At 37.3% G+C, this 15299-nt stretch overlaps 1 protein-coding gene across 1 annotated transcript in view; it reads left to right on the plus strand.

Moving 5' to 3' along the window:
* LOC140244723 (dedicator of cytokinesis protein 9-like) overlaps positions 1-15299 on the plus strand; it is a 205058-nt gene that overhangs the window by 85659 nt on the left and 104100 nt on the right. Inside the window, exons 6-9 of the mRNA XM_072324337.1 lie at positions 3965-4096; positions 12852-13041; positions 13455-13624; positions 14726-14890. Coding sequence (XP_072180438.1) covers positions 3965-4096; positions 12852-13041; positions 13455-13624; positions 14726-14890 — 657 coding nt within the window. The remainder of the gene's footprint in view (positions 1-3964; positions 4097-12851; positions 13042-13454; positions 13625-14725; positions 14891-15299) is intronic.

Genomic DNA, 15299 nt, shown 5'->3' on the forward strand with positions numbered 1-15299 from the left:
CAAGAAAAATTACTCACGTGAAAAATATCCACTTTTACAGTATATGTTAGATATGGGCAAATTGTTCAAAATATCATGCAACTTCTATCTATCAGCAGTTAGAATTTAAGTGAACAAGCAGCACCATTTTGATTGTTGTTATAAAAGTGGTGAATATGTGTAAGTGTTTGTGAGTGTGTGTAAGACTGTGTGTTTAAGTATGTCACATCCAGAGAGCTTAACCTGATTTTAAGGCAAACACTTACATGCAAAACATGCTCTTTGTATTCAATCCGACATTATCTGATGTCTTTTAGACAAAATTTTAGGGGATTTTGTGTGGAAAAAAAAAATAAATCTTCCTATCTCTTAGTCTGATCTTTGGCAGTATTCATTAAAAACAAAATGAGATAAGATAAAAATACCTTGGGTGTAGATCTATAACCTGAAGACATAATCTGTCAAAGATAGTTCCATGGATGAATGGAAAAGGAAAGGAAAGAAATGTCACAAAGCATCAATCTTATCTAGGCTTTCACACTATAGCTTTTTGGAGCTTCTGAATGGATTTTCATTCATTGTTCAAGTAATCCCTCTTGAGAAAGGAAAATGATTTCATTGAACTTGTGTAACAATGATGTGCGGTGTCATTGAATATCTCATTTAATCGTTCCATGCTGTTCTTTCATTTGCTGTACAATATCCTGCTGTGCAATAATTGCATTAATTTCCATATCTAAAGAAAGTCTCAAAGGGCAAATATCCTCAAATTGGTTTTAGATCTTAAGAGTATCTTAGAGTTGATTCTAGACAACAGATTGAAAGGTATTTATAGATGATGAAGACTTGCTGTCTACTAGCCATAGATGAATAATGCCTTGATTCTTGTGTGCTGCTTTACACTGACCGTCATGTAGGGAGTCACTGTCAGTGATGGTAGAGCAATACCATTGATTCTACATTTTTGTAATAACCTAATAAAGTGCCTTTTAGGGTTCTTCACTCAGTGCATACTGTTGTGTTGAGAACCAATTCTTGGCATGTTGTTTGAAGTACTGAAAAATTCCTTTTGGAGAATGCTATGATTATAACATGCTAGCTACAAGTGGATTGTGAGTTGGCATGATTACATCCAGTGATTGTGTCTTGTCTTTATCAAAGCTGACATACATCAATGCTGAATTTCAATTCACACTCATTGTTGAGCATTATTGAAATCAGTGAATGTATATTAATACATGATGATGCAGTTGATATTAAATCCAGAGTTTGTAAAATGACTCATTCCATTCTTGTGTTGTAAAGATAGGAACTAATTAATCGACCAGTCTACGACCCTGTACTGAACAGTGAATGGAAATAAAGTTAGTTTGGATCCATACCCGAGACTTGCTCATAGGTTTAGTGACTCAGTTTTATTCAATTCATTCACTTCTTTAATTCCCTCAGTTGCTAATTTTCCTGCTCATCATCCAGCCTCCATCCATTCATGCAATCTCTTCAGTCATTACATATGGTTACAAATATTGCATTTTTGCAAGCTGCAGTATACAAATGATGCACAGGATAGAGTGCGTTAGTGTAGGCGTAGCGCACTCGAGGGTATTTACAATTTTGAAACATGCACAAGGCGAAGCCGAGTGCATGTTGCACTACATTGTAAATACCCGAGAGTGAGCTGCGTCTCCACTAACGCCATGAAATAATCCTGTGCATCATTTGTTTTATAAAATGGGTCGAAAACTAACAGCATTTTCACGTACCTTTGTGGGTCAAAATTAGTCCAGTCAGCTACATGTAGCACTCGCTCGAGAGAGTCGAGTCAAGCACGTCGCACTCGGAAATCCCGCACATGTAAGTACTGTACGTATCGAGTACTGTATACGTACGCCACATAATATGCTATGCACACAAAGAAAGGCCGGCCGGCATACGCAGCCCGAACTAGAAGTTGTTTACAGGTATTGACAGCGCGTATAGTAGCGCGCGACGCACTTGTAACAACTGATTGAGTGCGCACTGGTACTTAAGTGCAATGGTACTAAGGTAATCAAAGCCCACGTGACTCATTTCAGCGCTTCCTATTGGCTACGTTCTTGAACCCATTTTATAATGTGCATTAATACATGATGATATAAAGTTAAGTTAAGATATGGCGAACATTTTTTGTATTGCAATGTCATCAGGTAAACCATCAACACATGCAGTTTATTTATCTCTGTGTGTGTGTGTGTGTTCATGAGAACACAAGGACATTTGGTCATGATATACCATATAAAGATATGTTCAAGATTATGATGGCCAAAGCACATTCCATAAACATATTTTTTAGATTTCCCCTAGTTAATGAATGCTTAAATTGTCAATAAAGAGGGCAATGACAATAAATACATTCATCTAAATTTTGAGCAAGAGAACTTGTTTTGCTCAGTTGTTATGTTCCCCCAAGATGTTATTGATGCTTGAACTCTAGCAAGCCCTTTATTAGTAATAAGCAGAAGACCTTGGTAGAGCTGGCTGAGCATGAGAGAACCTAAATTGCCCAGGGGAACTGTAGGCCCCCTTCCACCCACCAGAATGTCAATTTATGCACAGTAGGGAGTCCACCTGAAGGCAAACATGATGACAATACATTGACATCAATCCTGGTCCAAAAATACTTTCTTCTCTCTACTATTGGTAGTACTGGATTTCTACAAATCATCACTTCATGCCTTTATCTGCTGCAATGTCCTTATTATGATTAATAAACTGAGCAACCGTTTTTATTGAGTTATATATCAAAAGACGTATTCTTCATCAAAATACATGTATTCATGCCACCCATTGTGGAATGATGTGTATGTGCTGGAAGGTAACTTTCTACATTTTGTAGGCCCTATATTGCATGTCAATTATTTAATTTCAATGATTGACAAAAGTTAAATCACTGATAGTGTTTGATTGTAACAGTAAGATGTGTAGTACAAAAATCAATGATCTAAAATGTTTTCTGCAGTTTATTTCCAAAGTTAGCTCAGCCAATTTCAGTGGTTGACAAAAGTTAACTCACTGGTAGTGTTTTAAAGGGGAAGGCTAGTAACTGATCAGTGGGAATCAGTGGGAATGCTGGAGGATGATTGTTCCAATCCTTATGGGATTCATTCAAGAGTTCATTGTATATCTATTGTTGGGTGAAAATGATTTGCCTCAGAATGGTCTCATATTCAAGTAATGTGCAGTTTAATGCTTCCAGGTTAGCGTCCCTGGTCAGTGACGGAGCATTAATCTGCACATTACTTGAATATGAGACCGTTCTGAAGCAAATCATTTTCACTCAACAATAGATATACAATGAACTCTTGAATGAATCCCACAAGGATTGGAACAATCATCTCCCAGCATTTCCACTGATTCCCACTGATCAGTTACTAGCCTTCCCCTTTAAGATGTCTAAACTCAATATTTCTAAAATCTTTTCTGCAGTTCATTTGCAAAGTTAGCTCAGCTATAAAATAGTGATTGACAAAGTACTGTTAACCGTTGTTCCACGAGGATCATTACAATGTATACATTATGACAAGCCTTGTAACTAATTTGATCTGCATCTAACCACCAAGAAATGGAAGTTTGCAAAAATCAGTGTTACATTGGCACTGTGAGTGGGGTGTTGGAACGATCTATCAATGGCCCAAGCCATATTGTCATTTAATCAATGCTTGGAAAGTTTTTTTTTTTTTTCTCTTATATTCCATCTTGAGATATCTTTCCTCATTTGTTACCCTGATGTTATCTAACAATTCATGTGGACAGATGTGACACATACTTTGGGAATGTATATTTTCATCCTTATGGGGTGGATATGCTTTTTACTATAATTGTCATGTTTTAAGTTATATCTGACTTCCAACTTGATTTCTATTTACCGGTGCACATGCTGATAATGCCTTGGTTGATTCATCTGGTTTATTTTTTTAACATTTTTTTTTTTCACTCCTACACACAGTCCTACAAGAGGAGGTTCTTCTACTTGAAGCAGCTTGCTGACCGGTCATTCCTACTGGAATACCACAAGGATGACCGTAGCACTGAGGCCAAGGGAAACATGTATCTGGACTCCCTTGTGGAGGTGACCAAGGTGAGGACTAAAGAGGGTTATTGCACTTCTGTGTTAGCGAGTTATGTGTGAGAAGGTACAGTAGGTGACTGTGTACAGATGGGTAGAGATCTACATAGACGTTTCTGTGTTTGTATGTGAGCATGAGTATTTTTTCTGTGTGTTCTCACTTTTTTTAGGCGTCCTTACTTTCAGGCTTTATGTTTTGTATTATATCATATGTACAGCTTGTCTTTCAGTCTGGGAATTGGGGCTGTAAGTCTTATATCACACTGCACAGTTGTATGTTTCAGAGTTGTCACCGAGCTCTTAGTGTCTTGAGAGTCTTTTGTTTCAGTGATTAGTGACCAGTGGCAATCATGTCTGAGAGAGACTAGGTCGAGTTAATTTTTTTTTAAGAGAGAGAGAGAGAAGAATGAAGGTTTTGAAACGTCTATTTTATTCAAGTAGGAACCTCTCAAACCACTGTTCAGGCTTGTAATGTCTCAGATACATGTATACAATGGAGGTCCAAACTTAGAATTTCATTGGACTATTAGAGCATAAGTTTCACAGAGATGGTATATCATTTGTAGTCTTGTTTGAAGACACATAATAGTTAGGTTAGACATACTGCAGGACCAAAGGTTTTGTGTTTGTCTTCCTCAAAAACAAAGTGATGAAAAGCACCTTTCTTTCTCCTACCAAACTTGTAGAAAAAAGGTACATCTCAGAATAGAAACATTGCTGTATTTGCCCAAATTATATTTGCCTTAAAAAGAAGATTATATATTTTTGTTTTGATAACACATCTTTGTGGTAGCAGAATTTTTACAGTCTTCTTTCATGACTCCAGATGGCCTTGATTCCACAATTTTGAAACATAATATGTCTGAAAGTTTGCCATTACCAACCCCAAAACCCAAATACCCTTGCTGCCCCCACCCCCCCCCCAAAAAAATACATATATGTGTGATTATAAGATAGATAAATATATAAAACATTCTATATAGCTTTATCTCTTCCTTTATGAGAGAATCAAATATCTGCTGTGCCCACTCCCACACACAAACACTCACATACAACGCAACCCAAACCAATATGGGGAAAGCATGTCATCTATAGCAAGTTGGAGAGAGAATGTTGAAATGCCCCACCCTTTCCTTTACTGACAATCATGTCATGTGCTCTCTGGTGATAGAGATGGCATTTGAAAATTCCAAGGGCAGACAAAAGAGTCGCCCCTGTACATCTCTAGGGAACCAACTTGGCAAACCAGACAAAAATAAGCCCTGTAGGAATCTTCACCAACAGACACTACTTAGATTCTGAGTGAGATAATAGTCTGGGCTGCACAGCTTGAATGATTACCATAAAATGAGCATTTTGAATGTGCAGGATGGGATGGTAGATAAAAGATGAAAAAGATGAGATGTAGGATGTATAGGAAGGTACATGCCAGAGATGTCCCATTTTGAGGCCAATTTCACAAAATCTCCCTCTCTCAATCACACTTGAGTTTGAATTTCTCCTTTTTGGGTCTGAATTTCTCCCACTCGAGCTTTGTGTCTCATACACAAAATTTATATTCATCCTGCCAAAAGTGGTTTTGTCACATATATTGTTTGTTCAAAAATAAGACTAAGATAAGACCAGAAAGCATATATAACCTTAGAGCTGGACCCTGGCCACAAGGCTTACCATGTTCTGCGCTAATGATGTGTGCTACATTCATGCACAGTATTATGTGGGCCTGATCAGAAAGTCTCCTATATGTGAGGGTTCCAGATGTGAGCCTTGGGGTGGAGTCTCTGGGTATGTTCACTGTGAGATGCTTGTGTTGGACACACAAGATATTGTGGTTACTATGGAGATAAAAAGCATGAGATTGAGACATTTTTGACTTGGGAACAACTGTTGGTAATTCAGAAGTTTTTTTTTTTTTTAATCCTCCATATCTCAATTTAAGATTGTTGTTAGAGATTACAGTTATTGTCACACTGTGTGCGACAAGACAGAAATCCCAATTACTGTAAAAGTGGAAATTTTCGCGGTGTTGAAATTTTCGCGCATTTCGCGCAACCAGAAACTAGCGCGAAAATAAAAGCCCGCGAATACTTTTGCTTGCAATATGTTCCTGTGCGTGACGTCTAGATTCCGCGGAATTAAAAACACGCGAAACTCTTGTGACCAGGCCAAGCGCGAAAAATTAGTCGCGCGAAAATATCCACTTTTACAGTACATCAAGTTTATCAGCTGTCAAATTGGGCACTCATTCAGAAACAGGATAAAGAGTGTTGCTGTCCCCAATTTGTCACTTGCATTTTGTTTTATTGACAATGCTTTCTTTGTATCAGTAGTCATATGTCAATATATACATTACTTTCACATGAGAACTAACGTAAGGCTAAAGCTGTTGTGAAATTTTCTTGATATTAATTAAAAACCAATAATTTCTTTTTAAGATCAGTCATATTACAATTATCATTTGCAGTTTGGATGCCACTCTAAGTATCACTAGTGTAATGTAAACTCCATGAAGTTTAGGATAAAGATTGCATCAGTATAACCTTCATGTACATGTAATTGTTCATTAGCCCAACAGGCAGTAGTAGCTCCTTGCATGACTCTGAATGCAACCGTGTTCACACCATACAAATGAAGCAGCGGTTGCCAGATTTAGAAGTCATCTGACGTCACTTCTGCCATTTACCAATTCACTTTGTTGTATGGACTGAGAGTCCAGACTCAGAATCCTGCTGTTATTTCTGCAGCTATTGCTGCTTGCTGTCATCCTACAGCTTCTCATGGCTGTTCATGCCACATTGCTACTTGGACAGACTCAGCACCTTAATATTTTCCTTAACTACACTGTATGAGAATATACACATGGCCTTTACAATTTTGATATGGGCTAATTTAGGATTCCCCCCCCCCCCCAACCTGGGGGGGGGGGTGTATACTTCCCTATTCTGAACCTTTTAAGAATGATATTGGTTTGTTTATTACAGAAGGTCTCTTTATGACATAATGAATATCTTCATTTGAAACAAATTGTGTTTATTTAAGTGGCTTTTATTTTGGTAGTCCTTAGAATTCTGAGATTTCTGAAGATCTGTTAATATCTGTTTCAAGTGATATCTAATATTTGAAAAAGCTGTAAAGTGATGGGATGATTGCCATTCACCTTTAAATCTGGCCAGCTTGTCATATAAGAAGCATTACATGACTACAAAGTATGATTGCGTATTTCATAATACTGCACTAATTAGTCCAGAAGGTCAACTGACAAGATTGGAGGTGGAAGGCATGCGATAAAAAGATGCGACAAAGATGAATATTTTTGTGTTCAGCTTCCTATGTAAATACTAGGGCTGGGTATTTTTGGTTTCATATCAGAACACGCAATTTGTCTTGACATCATGCTGCATTTATGTGAGACAATACCCCCTCCCCCCACCCCCCCCCCCACCCCCAAATGAAAGTTGCATGGGAGTTGTATGAATGATCAGCAGATATATAATGTGATTTTAGCCACTACTTTATACTTTAATGTATCTGATGTGTCCAAAACAGCAGTTTCATGATATGCTGCACTACACTGTCATGTCAACAACCATCTGTGAATATGTATGAATCTCTTCAGAGATTAGGATAACCTATAGAAAATTAGCCAATGTGTGTACATTGTATGTAAACTTGTATGATTTTATTTGTAATGCATATGTCATTGTTTGCCAGTGAAAAACAAATTTCTGTTTTCATGACTGAACAGACAGTGAATACTCATATGGTATCATCATCATATTTCTCTCCTTCAACTTTCAGGTACAAAATCCTATTTTAGGTGCTCTTTACTGCATTCCATACATGTATTTACATCTGGTCATGAGAATTGTACAGATAATATTCTGTAATACGAAATAAATTCTTTTTTTTTTCTTTTAGTATATATGAGTAACTACAGTGCATATACAATGTTTTATTTTCTTTTGTTCCTGCTAATTGACAATACGTCATGTAGGCCTATGCTTTGATGCACATGGTATACTTTCCAACTGTAACTCCAGTTTTATCAGCACTAGAGGTGAAATGCTGAAATGTCAAATACAGGAGTGGTGGGATACCATTTAAAAAAATGAAATAAGAAAAAAATGTCCAATATATGTCTACTGTTGTTTGAAGGTATGCACTAATGAAAATTATTCTGTTTTAGTTCAGGCAAGTATTAAAATTCAGTATCACCCCCTATCTAGCCCCACCCCTACTCATAGCAAGCAGCTACAATGAACCATGGGATAACGATCACATGAATTTACATGACCAATTATTCTGTGATGATTACTTAATCTCGCCATATTGTACCAATGGTCACAAGATAGAAAGTAATATGTATGATTAACTATCATTCAAGGGTCTGTTAAAGGACAAGTTCACCTTCATAAACACAAGGATTGAGAGAATGCAGCAATATTAGTAGAACACATCAGTGAAAGTTTGAGGAAAATTGGACAATCGATGCAAAAGTTATGAATTTTGAACATTTTTGTGCTGGAACCGCTGGATGAGGAGACTACTAAGGCTCTTGATGTCATATGAGTACAACAGTATAAAGAAAATGTAAAGAAAATTCAACATATTTTCACTTTTTTCGCATAATAAAAGAGCACTTGACTTGCCTCTTTCTAAAGGCAATTGGAATAATATTACCCATAACATATGTCAGTAACGAGTCAAGGGAACGTGTACTTTTTTCAAAAGATGAAATTTTGTGAAATTCTCTTTATATTTTCCTTATATTGTTGTACGCATGTGACATCATACACTGCAGTAGTCTTCTCATCCAGTGGTGACTGCACAAAAACTTCAAATATTCATAACTTTTGAATGGATTGTCCGATTTTCCTCAAACTTTCAATGATGTGTTCTACTAATATTGCTACATTCTCTCAATCCTTATGTTAATGAAGGTGAACTTGTCCTTTAAGGTGCACTCATACCTGAAAACATCAAAAAACCTTTTTTCAGATAAGTCAAACTCTGCAGTTTGGGTAATCTGTGGTTGCCTGAATTTTTTTTTATTTCATACACCCCTGATCTAGATTCATCCAAAGCTTTTTATCAGGCTGAATGGAACCTGAAGGTTTTCACACCAAGAATTCACTAGTTCTCTCTACATCTACAGTGAGGAAGTCCAGTTAGCACCCAGTCTGATGTTTGCCATGGCGTTGATTTGAGTGTGCCCCCAAGCTTATTTGAAAGTACTCTCACACTTTCACACAAAGGGAGAAAAAAATTACAACACATCCCATCAGCATGACATCCTGGATTAGCCACTTTCTGTGATCACCATTTTTAATATCACTGCCCCTACTGCTTGTGATGAGTCTGTGGGACATGTAGGGGAGTGGTGGGGGTGGGGGGTGGGAGGGAACTCGGATTGTAACGGGAATGCCTTACACACAACATTTCTCATCTGGAGGTACATGAATAGTCATCTCATCAAGTTTGCGATTGAAGGTAATAAGTAAAGGACAAGTTCACCTTCATAAACGTGTGGGTTGAGAGAATGCAGCAATATTAGTAGAACACAACAGTGAGAGTTTGAGGAAAATCGGACAAACTGTTCAAAAGTTATGAATTTTTGAAGTTTCTGCCCAGTCACGGCTGGATGAGAAGACTACTGTAGCTTGTGATGTCACATGTGTACAACGATATAAAGAAAGAATAAAGAAAATTCAACATATTTTCACTTTTCTCGCATAACAAAAGAATACTCAACTTCTCTCTTTCAGAAGGTATGGGGAATAATATTACCCTTAACATACGTCAGTAACAAGTAGTAGAAATGTGCACTTTATTCAAAAAGTGAAGTTTTGTGAAATTCTCTTTTTATTTTCCTTATATCGTTGTACGCATGTGACATCATGCACTATAGTAGTCTTCTCATCCAGCAGTTACTGCGCAGATACTTTAAAAATTCATAACTTTTGAACGGATTGTCCGATTTTCCCCGAACTTTCACTGAGGTGTTCTACTAATATTGTTGCATTCACTGAAACCACATGTATATGAAGGTGGACTTGTCCTTTAATGTAACCATTCTGTTGTAGTCCTAGGTATAGAAATAAGGGCTTTTTGATTGTGTTTGGATGGATTCTATTCTTGTTTTCAAGCCATGCCAAATGGTTGCCATCTTCTGATTTTGTCTGAACCCATTTAATCCATTTCAAATTCAGGCAATTCATGATGTTGTCACAATGTTTATGCTATGATGCCAATTTCCCATGGTCCCAATCAGCCCCCATTTATTGCCATTCTGTACATCTGTACATCTTCCATTCTTCCGTCAGAATGGATGTGACCATGAAATCCTGTATGGTGGGGTTTGGGACTTTGGCAATGAATGTCCTAGAGAATTGGAAACATGCACAGCTCTGTCATATAATGTAATGACATACATTACCACCATGCGAGTGTGTAAATCTCAAAGGTCTAAATGAGGTTGAAAAATATTAATGATTACATTTATATAAACAAGGAAGACACAGATCATATGCAGCCATGTTCTGGTTAGTTTAGACTCTTTTTATACATGTCACTGGTGTCAGTTCTAGGCTCTTCTGTGTACAATACAGTGCAAGAAAATAACGTGAAAGGGAAAATGTTTGTAATTTTTGTGCTTGGCAAGGTACAATGAATTTCACACATTTTTAATTCTGCAAGATAAGAATATGAAAAAGTATTACATAGTATTACGTATAGCAAGCAACAATGCTTTTATTTTCACACTAGTTTCATATTGTCAAAATCTGTGAAAATTTCTACACCGCGAAAATTTCCATTTTTACAGTGCTCAGTCCCTCCACAGAGCTTCTTTTACACTTCATGAGAGTTAGAATGTGTAGACTGTACAAATTGGATTGTGCAAGTAATGATTGCAACATGATCTGACTATTTACTAGTGTTATGGAGTGCAAAAATTACTGATCTCAGATGAAAAATGCCCACAAGTGTAAAATCAAACATGTGGAAAAACAAAACAAAAAAAAACTCTCCATATTCCTTACCAGTGAATGGCACATATCACAGGATATTTCATTTGAAATTATCACACTGTGTCAGGAGTTCATCAACACTTCAAAAAATTTCCCAAAATATCATGACTCTCGACCGGGGTGAGGCAGCTGATCTTGTCATGATGAACTATTTTGGGAAATAGAGGTGATGTCAGTTGCTATATCTCACATATTTTATAACTAGAGTTTTCCAATGATACAGTATGTAGGAGTATTTAAAAATGATGTTAACAGAGTGCACTGTGGTGGAATATTTGGTCATTGGTAGCTCTGATCTGTGATGAATAAACAGCAAGCAAGTGATCCAAGTAGTCTGTGAGAATGGTGTGTAAGTACGTAGCATTGTTACCTTCCAGTTATAGTGAAAGGGATGTGTGCATGTTGTCATGATTGAGTAGAATTCAGGTAGAGTGGATGGATGAAGCTGTAGCATATCAGTCTGAGATTGATTGACACTAATGGGACAGGCTAGTTTGTCGTGGTATTTCATCTGGTAAATGGAGTGGAAACTAAGGTTGGTTTCATTACTTACTACAATGTGTACGCTCAGGAGGAATTCGTGTGAAAGATGTCATGTTTCATGATCACTGAATGCCTTAACCCATATTGAGGATGAGTCCCGAGTATACTCAGGCAAGTGTCTATGGGAAATGCGTGTCGTAGCAAAATCAGGCTATTGCTTTTCTTTCAGGTTGTATGAAGTGATTTCTGCTGTGTTTTAGTAGCTACATGTTAGATTGGGCCCCTGACTATTTTTGATATCCCTGTGACAGTTTTACACCTGATTAGGCAGAATAGTTGTGACCATCACATGGTGATGCCAGAATTAGATTTGCTTGGCAGCTAGTCACTGATTAAAGTCAGCTATTAAAGGCGATGTGTGCCTTCACCTCATTGGTCTTTGTCTGTTTAATAACACTCATCGAGGGGGAAAAAAAAAACTGGGAGGGGGGGGGAGGTGGCTCTTTAAAGCAGGTCTGAAAGCTGTTTGCCATTTTATGTGTTGTAGACTGAAATTGAGATGGTGAAACTGCCATGGGAGGAACATAAAATATTTTGTTGTTATTGCTTTTATTTGCAGATTTTTTTGTGTGTGTACTGTACAACTCCTGCCTTTTACTCAATACATGACATTAGACAGAATACATTTTCACTTTTTCAGTAATGTAAAGTGTAAGTGCATGTTAGTTATGTAGAAGTAAACTTACTGTTAAAAAAAAAAAATCACTTTGAACCATGAGATTGAAGTAAAAAGATTTGGGTATGTCAGTGTTGATTTGAAAGCAGATTTTGGCATTTCACAAGACAATATTCTGGTCTTGTGTGAAAAATTCTGTATTGTATGGTTTAGAGTCTATAACCCTTGAGGAGGTGCAGATTTTACTGTAACACACATATATCATGGACACCTGCCCTTAAAAGTACTCTTGGGACTAATCTTCACCAGGTCAAAAAGTGATAGAATGATGATGTTAAAGGGAAAAAAAGTCATATGAAAAAAAAAGAGGGATATGAAGGAATTCCTGTATCATTCAGGGCAATGGACTTTTGGTGCATTTGTTGCAAGGTACACTTGTATTAGCGTGTGATATTACGGTATGTGTATCTACAATAAGTTTAGCACAGATGGAGAGAGACGAGAGAGAAGGAGAGATCAGGATGTAAGGATCATATCTCATCTTTCTCTACAAATGTTTTTCCTTCTTCTTTAAAACCAGTCCTCAAAGGGTAGAAAGTTTGGGTTGGAGCTTCGCATGCAAGACAGGAATCTTGTCTACAACATTGCTGCAGAAAGTGATGCGGAAATGGAGGAGTGGTACAGCGCCCTCAACAAGGTGATCGAACAGCAGAAAGCAGATGCAAACAGTGACAAGCAGAGCGTGTCCTCCATGGATGAGTTAGATCAAGGTAGTGACGTCTTCCTTCTCTATTCAGCCATGTGATGGTATTCTCTCCATTATGGCTGACAGACTCTTTTCACTTTGAACATGCAGACAAGCTATGTGGGAGTACTGCCTACATTGTATAACAGTAGTTCAGATTTTTTTTTTTTTAAATCATTGCTGAATATCCACTTTTTAAGTCATCATTGTATCTTACTGGAAACACAATCTCTAGCAATACTCTGATATCACCCGTTAAAATTAACTCTCATTAAAAAATGCCAACAGGGTATCAAAACTGAGGTGTGTATTATTGTGCCGTACTTACCTTCTATTAAACATTAATGTGATTTACTCCAGCTGTAAGACACAAATGGAAGATGGCATGTTTTTTTCCTTACTGTTTAAGAATGTACAATATGTATATCTCATTCACAGAATATGCAGATGACTTGTCACCAACGGGCAAACCAGAGAACTTCATGCTGAGTCTAGAGAACAGCAAACATCCTGAGCTGCAGAAATATGCCAGGGAAACGGAGAGGATGAATGCTCAAAAGAGGAGAGAAAACCGACAAAAATTGTTCTATGTCTACCCCAGGATGCAGGTAAGGAGCATGAGACTTGACAGATAAATGATGTATGTAAAGTTTGCACAATATTTATGCTTACATCTAGAAATGAATGATATTAATCAGGTACATCTAAAATTCTTCAAAGTGTGTAGCAAGACACAGAAATACAGCATTACATGAAATGTATTGTCAAACTCACCGTAAAACCAGAAATTGTAGTGAATTTGTAAGGACCAAGATTCAGGAAAATAAACATTTGTTTATAGAGAATGCATTGAATGCAAGTCACCAGTTTGCGAATGCGCAGAGTTAACTTGGAAGGATGAAAAAAAAAATAGATTTAAAAAACTGTGCAGTCTGTACATAATCTGTACATGTCCCAAGTGACTAACATTTTGAGATATCTTAAAGAACCCAAGATAAGCTAGAAAAGCACTCGAGTGCAGACCACTGCCAAGCAGTTCATTTCCACCCATATTATGATTTCTACCCCTACACATAGTACAATATTCATATCTACATGATTAGATTCCTTGACCATCAAAAGATGCCCTTGCAGTCGTCGCTGCCTCCACTGTACTTTCTGGCCAAATAGCACAACGGCTCTTAGATTGGCACGAGTGAGCATGCCATCTAAAATTCATGATGGACCCTACCAGTGAAAAATAATCCTGCAAAAAAATTGAAACAAAGTCCTACATCCAGATGGTGATCCAGATCACTACCAAAGTTTAATCGTCTGTTCCTTGTGTTGTTATTAACTTCCTGAAAATTTCATCTAAATCAATTTGTGACTTTTTGAGGTATTTTGCAAACAAACAGACAGACTAACAAACCAACACCAGCAAAAAACATGACCTCCTTGGTGGAAGTTATAACAGGTGAATGTTAAAGTATTGGTACTACTGTATACTGTACAAATCATTGCTGACTAAAAGTCTTTCAGTTTTTGTAGATGGCTCATCGGCTGACCCAATTTTTGAGTATCATGACTGCTGATTGTTGGCTACTCCTTGGAATAGTGTGTAGACTGCAAGCTATGGTAATATTGCCTAGCAATGATAGTAATATTGTCTGGTAATGATGGTAATATTGCATAGTAATCTTGATAATGTTTGTAATTCATTATTCCAGCAAGGAGAAAAGACAAGCGGAGAGCCAGACTGCAAGCCGTATGAAGAAGAGTTTGGGAAGAGATTTGTGGTGGAGTTTTATGAACTCCAGTTTCGCTTGTCTGCTGCCCTCAGCTCTAGCGGGGAGCCCACAGAGTCACCAGGCAAACATGGCAAGCTGTATAACGTGAGTACCATGTCAGACATATCAGTTTTCACAAATTTGGTACATTAGATTAAAAACAATACAAGCCAAAAAATACACAGAAATACTGTTCTAAGATTGCTTACAGCCTGTAGCTGTACAAGCAAGGGTTCAGTCGTAATGGCACTACCATGTAAACATGGTAGTGAGATAGTCAATTGCAACATCTGAAGTCAAGATATACAATTATCATTTTCCTCTGTGTTATTGAAACCATTGTCATCCTTTTATCCCCAGTCTGGAAAACATGTATCATGACCAAGAACTTGACCAAGTACTCAACAGTTTACAAAATCCTTTAAAACGTGAAATTGCGATTTGTTCTATCTGGAAAGTCATCACTAGTGTAATCCACTATGGTGTACTGCACTTTTTTGCCAATATGTGTACC

This window comes from Diadema setosum, chromosome 21 (assembly GCF_964275005.1).
Source record: "Diadema setosum chromosome 21, eeDiaSeto1, whole genome shotgun sequence".
Classification (NCBI taxonomy): Eukaryota; Metazoa; Echinodermata; class Echinoidea; order Diadematoida; family Diadematidae; genus Diadema; species Diadema setosum.